The 22,228-nt window shown below is 37.1% G+C and overlaps 1 protein-coding gene across 3 annotated transcripts in view; it reads left to right on the top strand.

The window, feature by feature from the left end:
• Positions 1-22,228, top strand: part of LOC135204316 (chloride channel protein 2-like) — a 44,311-nt gene that overhangs the window by 17,013 nt on the left and 5,070 nt on the right. For 2 of the 3 annotated variants that reach the window (XM_064234496.1, XM_064234498.1), the window contains 19 exons: positions 783-956; positions 1,725-1,853; positions 3,172-3,305; positions 3,408-3,564; positions 4,022-4,147; positions 4,524-4,608; positions 5,296-5,397; positions 7,956-8,058; positions 10,136-10,270; positions 10,756-10,918; positions 11,150-11,265; positions 12,490-12,742; positions 13,511-13,628; positions 15,684-15,781; positions 16,349-16,614; positions 17,519-17,694; positions 18,175-18,274; positions 18,888-19,028; positions 20,010-20,096. In XM_064234496.1, the coding sequence (XP_064090566.1) occupies positions 783-956; positions 1,725-1,853; positions 3,172-3,305; positions 3,408-3,564; positions 4,022-4,147; positions 4,524-4,608; positions 5,296-5,397; positions 7,956-8,058; positions 10,136-10,270; positions 10,756-10,918; positions 11,150-11,265; positions 12,490-12,742; positions 13,511-13,628; positions 15,684-15,781; positions 16,349-16,614; positions 17,519-17,694; positions 18,175-18,274; positions 18,888-19,028; positions 20,010-20,096 (2,663 nt within the window). The remainder of the gene's footprint in view (positions 1-782; positions 957-1,724; positions 1,854-3,171; positions 3,306-3,407; positions 3,565-4,021; positions 4,148-4,523; positions 4,609-5,295; positions 5,398-7,955; positions 8,059-10,135; positions 10,271-10,755; positions 10,919-11,149; positions 11,266-12,489; positions 12,743-13,510; positions 13,629-15,683; positions 15,782-16,348; positions 16,615-17,518; positions 17,695-18,174; positions 18,275-18,887; positions 19,029-20,009; positions 20,097-22,228) is intronic. The other variant, XM_064234497.1, reaches the window with a different exon arrangement.

Below are 22,228 nucleotides of genomic sequence, written 5' to 3'. Positions count from 1 at the left end.
TCCATTTCCCTTTACCGTACCTCCGTTCATCTTACTTTCCTCAACCCTTACCTGGCAATTGTTTCACATCGCAACTGCTTTGAGGTTTAGTAAATGACCTTGTAGGTCCTATAGGCTTGGCCATAGGCCTAAGCTTTATACAATCCATTCCAACCGATGGATTGATTGAATGTATAGAGAATTTAGGATAAAGGTCCAAGCACTGGGGCCTACGAGGTCATTCAGCTCTGAAACGGAAATTGACAGCAAAAAGGTTTGAAAGGTGTGACAGCCAGAAAACCTCCAAGCAGTTGCACTTATGGATCAGTTGTAAGGAGAGGGTTCAGGAAAGTAAGATGTAAGAAAGAGAATATGGAAGGAGTTACAGTAAAAGGAACTAAAGGGGTTGCAGCTCTCTCTCTCTCTCTCTCTCTCCTCTTATGAATATATAAGTATCTCTCTATCTCTCCTAGAGATATAGAGGTATTTCTCTCTCTCTCTCTCTCTCTCGTCTCTAGGAACATATAGGTGGTATCTCTCTCTCCTCTTAGGAATATAAAAGTATCATCTCTATTCTCTCCTAGCGATCTCTCTCTCTCTCTCTTAAGATATATATATATATATATATATATATATATATATATATATATATATATATATATATATATATATATATATCTTAGGAATATATAAGTCTCTCTCTCTCTCTCTCTCTCTCTCTCTCTCTCTCTCTCTCTCTCTCTCTCCCTTTTCAAGAACATACCAGCCTCATCCCCTGTCGTCTGTCTTCCCCCCTTCCCCAGGCCTGAAGCCCTACAGAGGCAGAGTCGCGACGAAGTGTTTCGGCGTCCTGAGCGCCTTCTGGCGTCACACCTTCGGGAGAGGAGGGGAGGAGTGGCTCTTCCTCATAACCCTGGGCGTCCTCATGGCCCTCGTGTCCTTCGTCATGGACTACGGCATCTATGCGTGTCTCAATGGTAACAGGAAGTCACGCTTTTCAAGTACCAGTAGAAGGAACCAATCACTCACTTGTTTGTCCAGAATTTTGCAAGTAACAGTTAAAGGAACCAGTTACTTGTTTGTCCAGAATTTTTCAAGTAACAGTAGAAGGAACCAGTTACTTGTTTATCCAGAATTTTTCAAGTAACAGTAGAAGGAACCAGTTACTTGTTTATCCAGAATTTTTCAAGTAACAGTAAAACAGTTACATTTTTTCCACTGTACAGTGATTCATTTCAAATGGATTTTATGAGTTAATTTTTTGCTTATCTTTCAGGCAACCTTTTTTTTTGTCAAATTCAGAACATAATTTGCCTTTTCAAAGTAAGCTTATAAATGATCATAATTTTTATAATTTGTTTTAGTATTTTTATTAAAATCCTTAAAACCATTTGTTTTTCAAAGTGTTTTGTAGATGTACTTATTAATTTTAGTATGTATAAAGTTTCTGAATGAGAAGATATAGACGTAAAGGAAATGTACCATAATTAGACCCATCCTATAAGCACACACACACACACATATATATATATAATACACACACACACACACACACACACACACACACACATATATATATATATATATATATATATATATATATATATATATGTCCCAGTTACTGTGCACAATATTATACATACACACATATGCATTTATACATACATATATATAGTTTGTGTCCATGCATACTTATGTCTGGAAATTATTCCGATCTTATTTTTTTTCATGTGTACGAATTCCAGCTCGTATGTGGCTCTACAGAGACTTGACCGACCACGTAGCTCTCAAATATCTGGCTTGGATCTCCTTCCCAGTGTGTCTCGTCCTGTTTTCGGCCGGTATCGTTCACCTAATCTCGCCTCAGGCTGCTGGTAAGGGGGTTGCCGTCTGTATTTGTTAATTAAATAATCAGTACACCTTCGTTCATACACACTGCTTGGCAAAGTGTCTTATTGAGTTGTTATTCGGTACACCCTCGTTCATACACTCTAGTCACGAGGAAACAGCTCGGGAGAGTGTTTTATTGAGTTGCTATTCAGTACACCTTCGTTCATACACACTGGTAATGAGGAAACTCCTCGGGAAAGCATTTTAGTGAGTTGCTAGATAATTTGCTCTGCTCAGTGGTTGTAGAACGCGTTACTGAAGGTTCGTGACGGCGTTCCGTGAGACCCTAAGCTGCAACCCCTTTCATTTCTTTGACTGCATCTCCTTCCTTTCAAATCCCCTTCTTTCCATCTTGTTTTTCATCCTCTTCTAACAATTGTTTAGCAGTGCAACTGCGAAGTTTCCGTCCTGTTCATAACACCTTACTTACTCTCAGTTCACCTTTCAGCGATAAGGTCACGTCAGGTCACAAACGTCCTTCTACACTCATGGAAGTTTTGCCAAATGCCCGTGTTAGTTAAACATGACAGGTAGTATCCGTAGATTCTTTGCATGCCTGCACTTTGTTGTGGTGTCTTAACCTCTCGGGTTCCATTTATAGTTTGTCAGTGATGAAACGTTTTTTTTTTCTTTCTTTTTTTAGAAGAAATTTCCATTTCCACTGACTTCCTTGAATATAATTTATCTCTTATTTTACAGACTGTAAATTAGCGAGAACATATACCATTCTTTATCATTTTTGGATGTGCCCTTGCACTCTGCATTTCTCTGTTTTTAATAGTTGCGGGATTCCATACATAATCAACAGGAGAATTTTATGTCCATTTAACATATCCAGGCAGAGTTCGTATTCATGCATTAGTGCTAAGAAATTTACGATCTCGTGAAGAACACTGTGTCATTAGAATACACAATTATATATAGTAGAGTATATTACTAGATAATTGTGGACTTTTATGATAAAAATCCACAATTATGTTGTAATATACTCTACTATATAATTGTGGATTTGGATGATAAAATCCACAATTATGTAGTAATATACTATATAATTGTGGATTTGGATGATAAAAATCCACAATTATGTTGTAATACACTCTACTATATAACTATGGATTTTTATCATCAAAATCCACAATTATATAGTAATACGCTCTACTATTGTGGATTTTGATGACACAGTCTCCATTAATATTATAGTTGAAACATGGCCAGTTGTTACGCTGCACATCCTGACTTCCACCAAAAGCATATTTTCACCTTTTTCTCTCTCTCTCTCTCTCTCTCTCTCTCTCTCCAAAGGTTCTGGCATCCCGGAGATGAAGACCATTTTACGCGGCGTCGTCCTGAAGGAGTACCTGACATTTAGGACCCTGGTAGCCAAACTTATAGGTCTGACCGCGACCCTTGGTGCCAACATGCCTCTTGGCAAAGAGGTGAGCGAATATTCGTATACGTTGGCAGTATCATTCGTGGGTATGTAATGCATAATGTTGTTCAGTTTAAGACTTTATAATCGTGACATCCATTCCCCCCAGGGTCCCTTCGTGCACGTGGGCAGCATCGTGGCTATGCTGATGTCGAAGGGCTTGGCGGCTTTCAAAGGAGTACAGGAGAACGAATCGCGGACAACTGATATGTTGATTGCCGGTTGTGCAGTGGGAGTCGCTTGTTCGTTTGCCTCGCCAATTGGTGGTGAGTTTGTTTGTCGTTCGTGATTATTTAGCTGTGGTTACGATTAAGAAAAACGAGGATATCTACTGGAATTCGTTGGGGTGGGGGTTAAGGAGGAGGGGTGGGACAGGATATCTCGTATCATTTGTCCCACTTTTGTTTAGCTGTGGTTACGATTTGCAAAAACGAAGACATCTACAGGAACCACTCTGGGTGGGAGTGGGGGCGTCTCTTGTATTAGTTGTCCTTTGTAGTCTACTATTCTTTTTTTCTCTCTTTCATTTCTGTTTCTAATCGACTACTCTTTTTTGTTATCATACCTTTTTATTTCTAATCTACTAGATTATTTATGCTTCCTGTCCATTCATTGTTATATGAACTTATATTAAAGAGACCGCCGAAATAACCCTTTTCAAGATTCAGTTAACTTTCCCTAAAACTAAATTGACCTTGAACTATGATTTCTGAATCATTGCAGGAGTGTTGCTCAGCATAGAGGTCACCAGCGTGTATTTTGTGGTCGGGAACTTCTGGCGGGGATTCTTCGCCGCAATCTGTAGCGCCATGATGTTCCGCCTTCTCGCGGTGTGGACCCACGAGGAAGGTATGGTATTTTAGTAATGTATTTTGGCGAAACCAGATACGTCACAGACTTCCAAGCTTCTAATTAAACGTAGTTACAGACGATTCACTAGTTGAACTTCCATAACAGCTTCTCAGTGAAAAAGAAAGGGTCAATCAGGAATAAAAATGTTTTTCGCTTTCTGCTAAAATGAGATCCCTTATCATCTGAAGGAATGTTGTTTCATGGTAAAATTTCTTCCCTGGATGAATTCTGCTACTTAGCTTTGAATTGGGTGTTATTGCAGCATGGTTTTTCACTTGAAGAGATACAGGTTTGCCCAGGGTACGCGAATTTGCAAAGAAATCAGTGAGTTTCTTCTGAAACCCCCTCATCTCAGTGCTTGTTCCTCCCCCAGAGACCTTGACTGCGCTGTACAACACTGACTACAAGGTCGACTACAAGTTCGATCCTCAGGAGCTGTTCGCCTTTGCTTTGGTTGGGTAAGGCTGCTAAGTTCTCTCTTTGATTGTAGGGCTTACTTTTGTCTGTTAATGTTGCCTGGAACGTGGGAGATTTCCAGCAACAGTGAACATTGCCTTTACAAAGTACCCTTGGGTATGTTTTTGATGGGATATAAATTTACTGTTTCTCAGAATGTATCACTGTGAAATCTATGTTTGTTTGTGTGTTTTTGGTCAGCTCCGTGTCTGATTTAGCTACCTATTATTATTATTATTATTATTATTATTATTATTATTATTATTATTATTATTATTATTATTATTATTATTATTATTATTATTATTATTATTATCTAGAAGATTAATCCATATTCAAATAGAACAAGCCTACAGGGACATTGACTTGAAATACAAACTCAGGCCTCTTAGGAATATGTCCATTTGAAAGAAGTTACATAAGATAACAAATACGGAAAGAAGAGATCAGTTATTAGAGGAGAGAAACTAAATAAAGCAAATGAATAAATAAATAAAAGTGTGAGCAAGTTATTAAATAAGAGAATTGTTATATACATATATGTTCTACTAAACATGTGTTTCATGATGGTGATGGCATAAAGTTCTTCATAAATATAGCAGCTTTACACGTATTTCAATAAATCTATTTGTACTTTATTCGTTATAATTCCAATCTACATTCTAAATATTGCTTTGAAATGCCTACAGAATATTGAGTGGATTCGTTGGGGCCCTCTTTGTCTTTACCCATCGTTGCTACGTGATGTTCATGCGCAAGAACAAGAAGATGAAGGCCTTTCTCCAGAAGAGGTATGTTATTTAAACAAATGTTCTGTAATGCTCTTCAGGTTTGATCGCCGTAGTGTCGTCAGTGCAGTACTTCGAGCTGTTCTTTACGGCGTCCCTATGGTCACTAGCTGCAACCCCTTTCGTTTCTATGACTGTAATCCATTAATATTCTCTTTCTTCCACCTTACTTTCCACCCTCTCCTAACAGTTTGTTTCATAGTACAGAAGAGATATGTAATTTCGCGGCATCCCTATGGCCGCTAGTTGCAACCCCTCTCATTTTTTTTACTGTATTCCATTCATATTCTCTTTCTTCCATATCACTTTCCACTGTCATCTAATCATATTCTCTTTCTTCCATATTACAGTGGTACCTTGACATACGAAAGGCTCAACTTACAAAAAACTCGAGATACGAAAGCAAATACGAAGATTTTTTTTGCTCTACATACGAAAATTGTTCAAGATACGAAAGGTTGTTGCTGTAAACTCCCAAGATTCGCCCGGACCACCGATAACAATTTTAAAACTCGCACGCCGCCAACTTAGTAGACTCGCCACCATCCTCCCACTCTCCCATTGGTTCCTGATGCTAGTCACCGCCATAAGATCCTGCTCTCCTATTGGTCAGCATCTCTCCCATGGTCCCATCATGCATCTACGTAGTGGCGTGCTTTTTCGGCTACTTGGCGGCATCATCGGTATCATAAGCATGCAGAATTCGTTCATTCTATACGATTTCGTTTATCAATGTAAATTCGTTAGTGATTTCGTTGTAGTACTACTTTATCGTGTTGTGTGAGAACTTTACTTCATACGGATACATACTACATAACTTAATTACGTACAGTATATAAGTAGTCATGGGTCCCAAGAAAGTTGAAGTAGGTAAAAAGAGGGTGCTTTCTTTGGAGACAAAAATGGAGATTATCAAGAAGTATGAAGCTGGCATGTGATTGAATGTGATCGCCAAGGAATATGGCCGAAATCCGTCGACAATAGGCACCATCCTTAAGCAGAAGGAAGCCATCAAAGCAGCTACACCTTCCAAGGGCGTGACTATTTTGTCTAGCAAGAGGAGCCGCGTGCACGATGAGATGGAGAGGCTGCTTCTTGTCTGGATAAAAGACAAAGAAATCGCTGGCGATGCGATAACCGAGACGGCAATCTCCCACAAGGCCAGCGCTATTTTCGGCGTTTTGATTGCCCAGGCCAAAGACGATGGAGGAGGAGGGACATTGACGCCAACCCCAGAGTTCAAGGCTTCTCCTGGGTGGTTCGAAAAATTCCGTAAACGGACTGGCATCCATTCGGTGGTGTGGCATGGGGAGGTGGCCAGCTCGGACACGAAAGCGGCCGAAGCCTTTATTAAGACGTTCGACGAGATGACAATCAAGGAAGGCTAGTTGTCAGCAAGTCTTCAACTGTGATGAGACTGGCCTTTTTTGGAAAAAAATGCCTCGTCGGACGTACATCATGCAGGAAGAGAAGAAGCTACCCGGGCATAAGCCTATGAAAGACAGGCTTACGCTCGAACTTTGTTCGAACACAAGTGGGGATTGCAAGGTGAAGCCCCTATTTGTCTATCATTTGGAGACTCCTGAGTTCAATGTTACAGTTTTGTTAATGGGTTTCGTAAAGTTTAGTTTATGTTTCCTGACATTTTTTAATGTGTTTCGTAAAGTTAAGTGTACGTACTATATGAAGTTTTCTGCCGTTTGTCCTTCTCCTCTGTCGCCACTTTTGAAGATAGCCTCACTCGAAAGGTAATTCCACATTTTACTACACACGTACGTATGTACGTACAGTATTTCTTGTATACCATGTACACTAATACACTTTATTTACAGGTACGTATATATTAGTACTAGTACGTATTAAGTTAGGTATTGAATGGTCCAAATTGTTGTAGTATTTCATTGTTTATTGGTCAATTTAGCTTTATTATAAAATTTACTGGGGTGTTTTTGTAGGGCTTGGAACGGATTAGCCATTTTACATGTAAAATGCCGTTCAAGATACGAAAAGCTCATGATACGAAAGTCGCCTTAGACGGATTAATTTCGTATCTCAAGGTACCACTACTTATCACCATCACCTAATCATATTCTCTTAGTACAGAAGAGGTATGTAATTTAACGGCGACCCTATGGCCGCTAGTTGCAACCCCTCTCATTTCTTTTACTGTATTCCTTTCATGTTCTCTTTCTTCCATATTACTTACCACTATCACCTAATCATATTCTCTTTCTTCCATATTACTCGACACTATCACCTAATCATATTCTCTTTCTTCCATACTTCCGTATTACTTTCCACAATCACCTAAGACTTTGTTTCACAGTACACCTCTCAAACCACCTCTACTCTCAATTTCTCTCACAGCGCCGAATGACCTCATGGGTCCCCAGCTCTTAACCTTGGGCCTAAATTTCATATTCCAGTTTATATTCCAGTTCCAGTAAGGCTTGTACAGAGAACTTCTGTCTCTCAAGAATGTCAGATCTGGAAAGAGGTGTATCTTAATATATTCATTCTGGTTCGTAGGCACTAATGGCATCGTCTGTGTCCCATTACAGCCGTCTGCTGTATCCCTTTGTTGTATCGCTCATCATCTCGACGGCCAACTTCCCCTGCGGGACTGGGCAGTTCATGGCTGGACACCTGGACACCCATCATCAGGTAGGTTTCGGGATTTCTGTTTGACTCCTAGGTAGGCTTCAGTGTTTCAATGTCCAAACGTGGTAAGCTTGAATGAATAGCCTGGTAAGCTTGATTGTAAAAAAGTTGGTAGGCTTGAGTGTCAAAAGCGTGGTGAGCTTGATTGCAGAAAGCTTGGTAAGCTTCTATGTCCAGACGTGGTAAGCTTGAATGAAAATCCTGGTAAGTTTGATTGTCAAAAAGTTGGTAAGCTTGAATGAAAAGCATGGTAAGCTTGATTGTAAAAAACGTGGTAAGCTGGAATGTCAAGCGTTGTAATTTTCAGTGTCAAAAGGTGGTAAGCTTGAATGAAAAGCTTGGTCAGCTTGATTGTCATAAAGTTGGTAAACATGATTGTCTGGAGCTGTAAGCTTGATTGTTCAATCGTGGTAAGCTTGATTGTCAAAAACATGGTAAGCTTTATTGTTCAAGCGTTGTAAACTGGATTATCAAAAACGTGGTAACTTGAATGAAAGCATGGTAAGCTTGATTGCCAAAATGTGGTAAGCTTGATTGTTCAAGCAAGGTAAGCTTGATTATCAAAAAACGTGGTAAACTTGTTTGTTCAAGCATGGTAAGCTTGATTCTCAAAAACATGGTAAGCTTGATTGTAAAAAAAAACATGGTAAGCTTGATTGTCAAGGGTGGTAAGCTTGATTGTCAAAAACGTGGTAAGCTTGCTTGTTCAAGCATGGTAGGCTTGACTGTAAATACGTGGTAAGCTTGAATGAAAAGTCTGTTAAGCTTGATTGTCAAAAACGTGGTGAGCTTGAATGTTACTCTTTATGTTAATAATATACTTTATAATGCGTAATGACTGAAGCATGGTCCCCTTGGAGTTGATACTCGGTTAGTGAACCCCTCATGGTGCACTGTAGGCATTACTTACTTACTAATTTGAGAAATGTTTACATTTTCTTTATGTTTCAATTCAAACACATAATTTAAAATTTTAAAAAATTTATTTTCATCTCAAAACTTTTTTTTTATCGCGAAACTTTTTTTTCATTGCAGAACTTTTTTTTTCATCGCAGAACCTCTTTTATTTCATCGCGGAACGACTTTTATTTTCATCGCGAAACGTCTTTTTCTTTTTTTTTCATCACCAAATTTTTTTCCATTGCGGAACGTCATTTTTTTCATCGCTGAACGTCTTTTTTTCATCGCGGAACTTTTTTTTTCATCGTGGAACTTTATTTTTATCGTGAAACGTCTTTTTTTTTCATCGCCAAACGTCTTTTTTTTTTTTTATAATCGCGGAACTTTTTTTTTCATCGTGGAACTTTATTTTTATCGTGAAACGTCTTTTTTTTTCATCGCCAAACGTCTTTTTTTTTTTCATCGCCGAACTTTTTTTTTCATCGCGGAATGTCTTTTTTTTCATCACAGAATTTTTTTTTTCATTGCGGAATGTCTTTTTTTTTTTTTTTTTTCATCACGGAACTTTTGTTTCATCGTGGAACTTTTTTTTTTTCTTTGCGGAACATCATTTTTTTCATCACGGAACGTCTTTTTTTCCATCGCTGAACGTCTTATTTTTCATCGGCAAACTTTTTTTTTTTTTCCATCGCGGAACTTTTTTTTTTTCAATCGTGGAACCTCTTTATTTTTCATCATGTTAACAAACTTTTTTTCATCGGCAAGAAGTTTCTTTTTTTTTTTTTTTTTTTTTTTTTTCATCGCCCGAAACGTTTTTTTTTTTTTTTTTTTTTTCATCTCAGAACTTTTTTTTCTCATCGCGGAATGTGTTTTTTTTCATCACGGAACTTTTTTTTTTTTCACCGCGAACTTTTTTTTTATGGCAAAACATTTATTTTTCATAGCGGAACGTCTTTTTTTTTTTTTTTTTTTTTTTTTTTTTTTTTTTTTTTTTCATCGCAAAACTTTTTTTTTCATACGGAACATCTTTTTTTTCTTTTCATCGCGAAACGGTTTTTTTTTTATCGCGAAACTTTTTTTTTATCTCAAAACTTTTTTTTTCATCACGAAACTTTTATTTATTTATGTATTTCATAGCGAAACGTTTTTCTTTCATCGCGAAACTTTTTTTTTTTTTCAGTTCAAGGACTTATTCAGCAACATCACCTGGACGAAAGAAGTCCACTCGGTCAAGGAATTCGAGGTCGTGGATAACTGGAGGTCGCCTCTTGGGGGAGGCGTGGTCGTCACCCTGGTTGGCTACGTGATTTACAATGTAGGTGACTGACTGACACAAAGTTTGGATAACAGTTGTAATGAAAAGTATACTTAGTAAGTAGTTTTGTAGCTGTAGCCATAGTAGATTCACATCAACCTTGCATTCCATGAATCCTATGCATCCAATAGGCGCGTTGCTCGCCAATCTAAGTAATATTAAAAAAGTCGTGATAAGAATAGAAAAGAGTATTATTATTATTATTATTATTATTGGGGTTCATTTGAAAGCTGTAACTGATTCACATCAACCGTGCATTTGATGTCTAGGCTAGTCCCTTACGACGCTCCTGATCGGCTGTTGATAAGCCAATCACAGGGCTGGAAACTCTTATTCTCTCGAGAGAGAGTTCACATGGGAAGGATCTATATGCTCCATCTCTCCTGAGAGATATGCGTCTTTCATAAGTATCCCTCAGGAGAGGTGGAACATAGAACCTATACCCATGTGAACTATTAATTCAATTCAACATTTTTTTTTTTCAGTTCTTTGGTACCATCATTGCCAGTACCCTGCCAATCCCACTAGGTCTCTTCATACCCGTCTTCAAAGTGGGCGCTGGACTGGGCAGATTGATAGGGGAGGGCATGGCTTGCCTGTTTCCCAATGGCATGCGTTACGGAGGGTCTAATCACGTCATCATACCTGGTACGTGCCCCCTACCTGACTTTTTTTTTAATTCTGACTTGATTCCTGAACTAAAATAAAGTCCTTATGGAAAGAAAAACTAAGTGGTATTAGAAGACCCTTTCAATCTACTCTTCCTTCCATCTTATTTTTGACATAAATTTTACATTCCACAATCACAATGTAGCTGGTCTTAGCCCGTCTTATATGTATACTAATGTTTTCCTCTCTTATTTCAATATTTTTTTTTAGGTGGATACGCCATTGTGGGAGCTGCTGCATTGGGGGGCGCCGTCACCCACACTATATCGACTGCCGTTATATTGTGTGAACTGACAGGGCAGATCACTCATGTCCTCCCAGTGATGGTCAGTTTTTTTTTAATTTTAATTTTATTTTTTTATTGAATAGTTTTTTTTATTCATAATTTGTATTCTACAAATAGAATTCATTGCCTCCCATGAAAGTTAGATGCGTCAAGAATGAAGCTTCATACTGAGTTAGATTGTTCGAGAAATGTAAGGTTCTTACGTGCGTGATGTGATCTGTCACCCTCATTGGTAGATTATTATTATTATTATTTTTTTTTTTTTTTTTTTGCTCTATCACAGTCCTCCAATTCGACTGGGTGGTATTTATAGTGTGGGGTTCCGGGTTGCATCCTGCCTCCTTAGGAGTCCATCACTTTTCTTACTATGTGCTCCGTTTCTAGGATCACACTCTTCTGCATGAGTCCTGGAGCTACTTCTGCCTCTAGTTTTTCTAGATTCCTTTTCAGGGATCTTGGGATCGTGCCATAGTGCTCCATATGATAATGGGTACGATTTCCACTGGCATCCCATATCCTTCTTATTTCAATTTTCAGTTTTCATCTTGATACTTATCCCACCTTCTCTTTCTCCTCAACTCTGGTGTCCCATGGTATTGCGACATCAATGAGTGATACTTTCTTCGTGGCTTTATTATTATTATTACTTATTATTATTATTATTATTATTACTTATAATTAATTATTATTATTATTTAGTCTATTATTATTCATTATTTTCAAAATTAAAAATAGTTTTACTAAACCACTGAGCTGATCATCAGCTCTGACATGGCTGGCCTGGGAGATTTGTTTTTACTTTTCTTTTGTATTTTCTCAACTAATTTATAGTTTTTCAAAACTCTTCATCCTGCAATAAGAGGCTTATTATATATAACGGTGGTTTGAATTAACATAATATAGTAAGAATTTGTACTTTTTTTATTGTTTACACAGAGATGCGGGAATACATTATGAATAAATTTACGACAGAAAATTTATGTTGATGCTGATTTTACAAGATATAAGTAAATTTTGACCTTTTTTGGGGTAATGACATGTAATTGTAGGGTACATTATGCATCAATATAACACAGAGATTGGACGTTAATATTGATGTTCATTTTGCTAACACACCAACCACCTATACTTTAATTACCAGTTTATGGTTTTCATTTGAGTATTTTCTTCAAGTTCAGTGTCGTGGTGTGGTCTTGTAAGAGGTTTCATGAATATGTGCATGGTGAAGTGTGGACTTAATCTGTCACATCAAAATCATCCCCAGCTTGCTGTTATAATTGCCAACGCAATCGCAAAGTTGCTGCAGCCGTCGATCTACGACAACATCACTAAAATCAAGAAGCTACCGTACCTCCCTGACATCCTCACCGCTACTTTCGGGGCTTACGACATCTTCGTAGAAGACTTCATGATTCAGGACGTCAGTTACGTATGGCACGGCATCACCTTCGGACAACTGAGAGACATTTTGAACCAGCACAAGAGAATCCGAGCTCTGCCTCTCGTTGACTCTCCAGGTAAGAGACCTTTTGAACCAGCACAAGAGAATCCGAGCTCTGCCTCTCGTTGACTCTCCAGGTAAGATAGATGACGTCCCCATCAACCCCGTAGCGAGGCTAGTGCCGTCTGTGTATACCTCATCCGGTCATCCGGTGCACTGTAGGCATTATATCAGGTTCTTTGCAGCGTCCCCTTCCTAAGGCCCCCTCGCTGCAACCCCCTTTCGTTCCTTTTACAGTACCTCCTTTCATATTTTCTTTCTTCCGTCTTGCTTTACTGAACCCTCTCCTAACGATTGATTCATAGTTTAACTGCTTTGAGGTTTTCCCTCTGTTACACCCTTCAAACTTTGACAGCCAGTTTCTGTTTGAGCGCTGAATGACCTCATGGATCCCAGTGCTTGGCCCCTGGCCTAAATTCTATATTTAGCTCAGTTCAATTCATAGCCTTGTAAGTTCGTGTGTTTAAAGATATAGCAGCTTTTTCCATTCAAAATCATTTTCATTTCCAGCGGTTCTATTGGCCTGGTGTATAGCAGCATAGCAACAAATACCGCGTTTTTACTAAGTAACAGAGGAGTAGAATATACTAATGTTTAATTTTTTAAAAATTAGTTTGAGGCAGAGAAAATTTAGGCACTTTCAAGTAACCTTAGAATTTCTTTAAGATTCCATAAGTCTGGGTTGCAGACTACACATATATACCTGATCTGGAAGCTGCTGGACAGATCCGAAGTTTGTATAAGAGTTTGTATTTTATGTTAACGACATCGTAACTCCACACAGATTCAATGATTCTCCTCGGGTCGATAACACGATCGGAGCTCAATACGCTCATTGAACAAATCCTCGGAAGAGACCGTAGACAGCGAGTCTTCAACAGGCTGAGACTAGCCTCCCAGAAGTAAGTATCTCCCCCGTATACGAAGTCCTAATGCCACCAGTCCACCTCTTGCGGTGTCCTGTATGCATTACCGAGAGTTCTTTGCAGCCCCTTTCATTCCTTTAGCTGTACTTCCATTCATATTCTCCTTTTTTTCCCCCATCATACTTTCCTGCTATTTTGTTAAAGAAAGTAGTTCATTCTATCGCAAAGCCACTTGCAATATTATTAAGACAAAGTGTAGATACAGGCAAGATTTATGATGAGCACAAATTAGCATATATTACCCCTACTTTCAAAAGTGGATCAAGACTAGAGGCAAGTAATTATAGGCCTGTGAGTCTAACATCACATATTATGAAAGTGTATGAAAGGGTAATGAAGAAAAATATTATGAAACATTTAATAAAAAATAATTTGTTTAATAAAGGACAACATGGTTTCGTACCCGGAAAAGTACACAAACCCAACTGTTAGTCCACCGTGAGAACATATTCAAAAAAATATGAAAAGAACGGAAATGAAACAGATGTGGTTTATTTAGACTTTGCAAAAGCTTTTGATAAAGTAGACCATAATATATTAGCGAAGAAAATTAGAAAACACAAATATCGTGGATAAAGTAGGAAGATGGTTAAAAGAATTTTTACACAACAGAAAACAGATAGTTATTGCAAACGACGAGAAATCGGATGAAGCCAAGGTAATATCCGATGTGCCGCAAGGTACGGTGTTAGCTGCAATACTGTTTGTTATTATGATTGAAGACATAGACAATAATGTTAAGGATTCGGTAGTGAGTAGTTTTCGAGATGACACAAGAATAAGTAGAGAAATTACTTGTGATGAAGATAGGAACGCTCTACAAAGAGACCTTAACAAAGTATATGATTGGGCAGAGGTAAATAGGATGTATTTAACTCTGATAAATTTGAATCAATAAATTATTGGAGACAGAGAAAGAAAGCTATATGCATATAAGGACCTAATAATGAGACAATCACAAATAAGGAAGCAGTTAAAGACCTTGGTGTGATGATGAATAGGAACATGTTATGCAATGATCAAATAGCAACTCTGTTGGCAAAATGTAAAGCAAAAATGGAATGTTGTTACGGCACTTCAAAACAAGAAAAGCTGAACACATTTGTTATGCTTTATAAAACATATGTTCGTAGTCCACTTGAATATTGCAATATGATATGGTACCCACACTATCAAAAGGATATTGCACAAATAGAGAGTGTACAAAGGTCCTTTACAGCTAGAATAGAAGAAGTTAAAGACCTTGACTACTGGGAAAGACTACAATTCTTAAAATTATATAGTCTAGAAAGGAGAAGAGAACGCTACATGATAATTCAGGCATGGAAACAGATAGAAGGAATAGCAGAAAATATCATGGAACTAAAAATATCAGAAAGAGCAAGCAGAGGTAGATTAATAGTGCCCAAAACTATACCAGGAAAAATAAGGAAAGCACACAGGACATTAATCCACTACGCACCAGCATCGATAATGCAGCGTCTATTCAATGCGTTGCCAGCTCATCTGAGGAATATATCAGGAGTGAGCGTAGATGTGTTTAAGAATAAGCTCGACAAATATCTAAACTGCATCCCAGACCATCCAAGATTGGAAGATGCAAAATATACCGGAAGATGTACTAGCAACTCTCTGGTAGACATTAGAGGTGCCTCACACTGAGGGACCTGGGGCAACCCGAACAAGATGTAAGGTCTGTAAGGTAAGGTAAGGTCCACCCTCTCTCCTGACAATTGTTCCGTAGGGAAACTGCGAGTTATTTATTTATTTATCTTTTAACCTATTTGAAACCTTTTCACGTTGTTTCCTTTTCAGCGCTGAATGACCTCATAGGTCCCATCGCTCGGCCTTTGGCCTAAATATTATATTCCAAATCCAGTTCCAAAAAGAAGCTGACTTTTCATAAGCGCCCAAAGGTTTTTTGTCAAATTCATTGAAGGCTTTGTTTACTAAGCGTAACGTAAAAACGTTTTGTCTATCGAGCTGTACATTTCCCTATTTAAAAAATTAATTATTTGCTATTCTTTGCAGAGCCCTGGAAGCTGAACAGTTGGAAATAGAAGCGGAGAATGCCAAAGCAGAAGCAGAAAAAATGAATAGCCTGCCAGTGGTGACGGGAACAGAAGGGGGTAAGTATTCCCTAAAAATTTTCATGAAGGCTCAAATCAGAGAAACTAGGTAACAAATGAAAAAGTTAAGTATATCTTAATTTAACCAGACCACTGATTTGATGAACAGCTCTCATGGGGCTGGCCATAAATGAAAGATCATCTATATGTCACATAGCAGGTGATGCATGTTGGTTGGTTGGTGTTAGTGTCCACCACTGTCTAAATCCCCGTAGGGGGTTAGTGCCGTCAGTGCACCTCATTCAGTGCAATGTAGGCATTACTTAACGTTCTTTGCAGCGTCCCTTCGGGCCCTGGCTGCAACTACTTTCATTCCTTTTACTGTACTTCCCTTCATAATCTCTTTCCTCCATCTTACTGTCCACTTCTCCTAATAATTGTTTCATAGTGCAACTGCTCTGAGGTTTTCCTCCTGATAAACCTTTCAAACCTTTTACTGCCCATTTCCGTTTCAGCGCTGAGTAGCCTCAGTTGCCCCAGTGTTTGGCATAATGCCAAATCTGTATAAATCAAGTCAAATCAATAACTGTGTAATTAGTGACTGAATCGGTTCTTGTTTCTTGTTAGATGAGTCTCCAGATATTTCTCCGGCGCCAACGCCAGCTTCAACAGTGCCCACAACCAGTGCAGCTGTAGAATCCCTCACTACCACAACCAGTGCAGCTGTAGAATCACTCACTACCACAACCAGTGCATCTGGGGAATCCCTCACTACAAGTGGCATCCCTGAAGGTGTAGACCTATCACAAAGGAGACCATCTAGGTTTGAGGTTGTCAAAATAGACACGCCAGCCAAACAACGATCCACTGTATCTTTAGAAATGGATCTGGAGGTAAGTGTTTTGCAGGAGATGGGAGCCTTTACTAGATAAGGGTCATGAGCTGTAATTTTTCTATTTTGTTAAACTGGTATTGCAATAAAAAAAAATCACGTAGATGCTAATATGCCCATAATATAGAATTTGCTTCTCCATTCACTAGGGTCCAATAGGATTTTTTTTATGTCAGAGTTAAGAATTATAATATTAGTTTTTTCCATGCAATATATATATATATATATATCTATATATATATATATATATAATATATTATCCTTATTAAATTTATGTAGATGCTAATGTGTATATAATATAGATATTCCTTTATATTCACTAGGGTCCAATAGGGCCTTTTCACGTCAGAGTATATAAACTGTGATTTTTTTAATGCTAAACTGATATTAACCTCAATAAAAAAAATTCAATTATGTAGATGCTAATGTGTACATAATATAGATATTCCCTTGTATTCACTAGGGTCCAATTAGGACCATTTCACGTCAGAGTATGAAAAAACCTAAGATTTTTTAATGCTAAAACTGGTATTGACCTCAATAAAAGAAAAAATTTAAATTATGTAGATACCAATGTGTACATAATACAGATATTCCCTTGTATTCACTAGGGTCCAATAGGACTTTTTTACGTCAGAGTATATAAACTGTGATTTTTTTGAATGCTAAACTGATATTAACCTCAATAAAAAAAAAAAAAATTCAAAATTATGTAGATGCCAATGTGTACATAATATAGATATTCCCTTGTATTCACTAGGGTCCAGTTAGGACCTTTTCAAGTCAGAGTATAAAAACTGATTTTTTTAATGCTAAACTGGTATTGACCTCAATAAAAAATTTTTTTTTTAAATTATGTAGATGCTAATGTGTACATAATCCAGATATTCCCTTGTATTCACTAGGGTCCAGTACAACCAGGATCACCTTCGCATAGACCAGTTGACGCAGCATTGAGGTCTCTCCTGCCGAAGTCCATCTTGAAGAAAACGAGCAGTGTCATCCTCCAGCCAGTTCCTCCTTCACCGACGGCGTTCTCTCGACATGAACAGTATGCCACTGTGCACGCTGGGGATTCCAGGTCTTGTCTAGCTGCGACCCCTTCCATTCATTTTACTGTACCCCCGTTCATAGTCTCTTTCTTCCATCTTGCTATCCACCCTTTCCTAACAATTAACCACCCATTTCTATTTCAACCCGTGAATGACCTCATGAGGTCCCAACGCTTGGCTTTTGAATTAAATTTTACATTCAATTCCATTCCCATATAATGATGGATAGGATTTATGAATATACCGGCTGCTGATAACAACACATAATTCAGTACATTCCGCTTTACTCTGACATAATAACAAAAACTCTAATGGTTATATGTAAAAAATCAATTATGTTCATGTTGAACAGTACAAAACAATACTAATGAAATACATATAGCGTATTCATTTTAATTTCCGTTGGTGAAACAACGCGCTAGTGGGCCGTAGATTTTGGCACGTGCCACAAGCGAGCGGGAGGTCGGACCACGTCCTTGTTCTCATTGGTCAATAATGTCTTGTTGCAGACTGAAACAAGCTTTCGACGCAGTTGTGAAAAAATCCAGTTTACTGAGGATGGATGACAGAGGCAGCCAGAATCTCGATTCGCCAACAAAAGTACCTTTTGTAAGTGACTATTCATACTCTACAGACTTTTTTTCTTTTCGCTCATTCTTTAGGTAACTGAGCTAGAGAAGTTCTGTGCAAGAGCAGCTGCCAATTGTTGTTTGAGATTAAGCTGGCCTTATGCCAGCACAGAGGAGCCCACAGGGCACAGGTGCCATTGTACGGAATGTTTAATGTAGAATGCCAGTATTATAATCACGCTATTTATTTGGCAAATAGATAATATATATTTCTAGTATATATAAGCATATGATAATATACATATATTTATATCTGTATGTATATCTATCTATCTATCTATCTATATATATATATATATATATATATATATATAATATATATTCTATATATATATATATATATATATATATATATATATATATATATATTATATAGATATATATATATATATATATATATATATATATATATATATATATATTTATATATATACATATATATATATATATATCCATACATATATATACATATTATATATATATATATACGTATATAGTATATACACGTATATGTATGTGCAAATGCACATTTACATTCATTATTATTATTATCAATATATATATATTTATGAACATTACCATTTTACCAAAAGCCTGTAGCTCGGATGATTGAGATGACCTTGGAGGAGCAGAAAAGATGGGAGGAGGAAGAACTCAACAGAGAGGTCGACTTTGGTCAGTGCCACATTGACCCTGCCCCCTTCCAGCTGGTTGAGAGGACTTCTCTCGCCAAAGTAAGCCCATGGAGTGCACCGTAGGCATTACTCGGTGGCGCGGCGTACCTTAGGACCTTAGCTGCAGCCCCTTCCATTCTCTTTTGCTGTCTTTCTGTCATCTTACTTCCCACCTTTTGACAATTGTATCAACTGCTTCGAGGTTTTCTTCCTGTTGCACCCGTCAAACCCTCTTCATTCTTACTTTCCTGTTCAATGCTGAATGACCTCGTAGGCCCCAGTGTCTGGCCTTCGGCCTAACTCTTATATTCCAGTTGGTATCCTACGTCGAAGTTGTGACTTCACCCAGCAAGTTTTTTTTTTTATTTAAAAAATAAATTTTAGTTCATTTTACAATTCAGTACATATACAATACATGTAATTTATGTACAAATCAACAAATTTATAGTCATATGACTTTTATATTCCATTTCGTATCCTCCTTCGAAGTTGTGACTTCACCTAGCAAGATTTTTTTTTAGTTCATTTTACAAGTCTGTACATATACAATACATGAAATTTATGTACACAATCAACAAATATATAGTCATAATATATATCAAAATACTTGAATATACTATGTACATAAGTCAGGGAAAGCTGTAGCTCTTGCTGTATTCGCGGGGTTATTTACACTGCTTCGTGAGTTGACTATTTATTTTACTATATGCCAGTATTGTATGTACTTTTTTAGCATTGAAAATGTGTAGTTGGTCACCCCGTTGAGCTGAAGGAACAAGCTTCATTACAGTATAAAGGTTTAGAATTGTGATGCAGAAACTGTGGAAAAGATGTCTTTATTTGTTTTAAAACCTTGAGAGATTTATTAGTGACTAGACTTTTCAATATAGCAACATATAAATTGTGGAAAACGTCTTATATGTGTATTAAGATTTCAAGTGTTTTTTTTTAGACGACAGCTTTAAATTTTAATGAATCACTAACATTTTTTTTATTGAAGTTGATAAAAGGTAAATCATTAATTTTTTTTTTTTTTGACAGGTTCATTCCATTTTTGCAATGTTGCGCCTCAACCACGCCTACGTCACTACATTAGGTAGACTAATTGGAGTCGTGGCCTTAAAAGAGGTAAGTACTGAAGTACTTTTTACTGTGGTACAGTTCTTTGCTTACTAATTATAAAGATCTTATGACGAGCAGAACTGTAAACTGTTTTTATCCTTTCCTGAATATGGTCTTAAGGTGAGTAGTCCATCCATTACCCCAGTGCCTTTATATCCATAAGATCAGTATCTTTATATTCATTACATCAGTAGCTTCATATCCATAACATCATTATCTTTATATAAATTACACCAGTATCTTTATATCCATAACATCAGTAACTTTATATCCATTGCATCAGTATCTTTATTTCCATTACACAAGCATCTTTGTATCCATAACATCAGTAACTTTATATCCATTACACAAGCTTCTTTATATCCATAACATTAGTATCTTTATATCCATAACATCAGTCTCTTTATATCCATAACATCAGTATCTTTATATCCATAACATTAGTCTCTTTATATCCATAACATCAGTAACTTTATATCCATTGCATCAGTATCTTTATTTCCATTACACAAGCATCTTTGTAATCCATACATCTTTATATCCATAACATCAGTATCTTTATATCCACAACATCAGTATCTTTATATCCATAACATCAGTATCTTTATATACACAACATCAGTCTCTTTATATCCATAACATAGTCCTTTATATCCTAACATCAGTATCTTTATATCCACAACATCAGTATCTTTATATCCATAACATCAGTATCTTTATATACACAACATCAGTCTCTTTATATCCATAACATCAGTAACTTTATATCCATAACATCAGTCTCTTTATATCCATAACATCAGTCTCTTTATATCCATAACATCAGTCTCTTTATATCCATAACATCAGTCTCTTTATATCCATAACATCAGTATCTTTATATCCATAACATCAGTCTCTTTATATCCATAACATCAGTAACTTTATATCCATAACATCAGTATCTTTATATCCATAACATCAGTATCTTTATATCCATAACATCAGTATCTTTACATCCATAACATCAGTACCTTTATATCCATAACATCAGTAACTTTATATCTACAACATCAGTACCTTTATATCCATTACGCCAGTAATCTTTATATCCATTACATCAGTATCTTTATATCCATAACACCAGCATCTTTATATCTATAACATCAGTATCTTTATATCCATCACATCAGTAACTTTACATCCATAACATCAGTGTCTATATATCCATTGCATCAGTAACTTTATATCCATTACATCAGTATCTTTATATCCATAACATCAGTAATATTACATCCATTGCATCAGGATCATTATTTGATCTGCTTGCCAGTCTATGCAATACTGAAAACTCAACAATAAGGGGCTTGAGAAAGACCTGTATAATATTAAGGCAGCTGAATCAATCATCATCATTTTCAACGGAAATTGTTTATAAGACGGCCTTCTTCCCAATAATAATAATTAAAAAAAACCCACAAAATTACTGTGTATAACGTGTTTACTTATAAGTATTCACATTGTATTTTACTCAACACTTGAGTACTTTCAGGCCCTATCTGTGTCCTTTTTCAAGAGATACGTAGGTTGTCAACCTCAAAGTACTTGAGTGTTGAGTAAAATAAAATGTAAATACTTATAAGTAAACACGTTATACACAGTAATTTTGTGGGTTTCTTTTTCAGTCTTCAGAAGAAAACTGAAAGATAATTTTTGTTTGGTTCAGTAATAATAATAATAATATAAAAGCAGACGAAGACCCAGAAATATACAGAGACAGGAGAAAGACAGAAAGAACAGAGGACTGGCACAACAAACCAATGCACGGACAATACATGAGACAGACTAAAGAACTAGCCAGCGATGACAATTGGCAATGGCTACAGAGGGGAGAGCTAAAGAAGGAAACAGAAGGAATGATAACAGCGGCACAAGATCAGGCCCTAAGAACCAGATATGTTCAAAGTACGATAGACGGAAATAACATCTCTCCCATATGTAGGAAGTGCAATACAAAAAGTGAAACCATAAACCACATAGCAAGTGAATGCCCGGCACTTGCACAGAACCAGTACAAAAAGAGGCATGATTCAGTAGCAAAAGCCCTCCACTGGAGCCTGTGCAAGAAACATCAGCTACCTTGCAGTAATAAGTGGGTA

The sequence above is a fragment of the Macrobrachium nipponense genome, chromosome 44 (genome assembly GCF_015104395.2).
Source record: "Macrobrachium nipponense isolate FS-2020 chromosome 44, ASM1510439v2, whole genome shotgun sequence".
Lineage (NCBI taxonomy): Eukaryota > Metazoa > Arthropoda > Malacostraca > Decapoda > Palaemonidae > Macrobrachium > Macrobrachium nipponense.
This window is presented reverse-complemented; position numbering and strand designations above follow the sequence as displayed.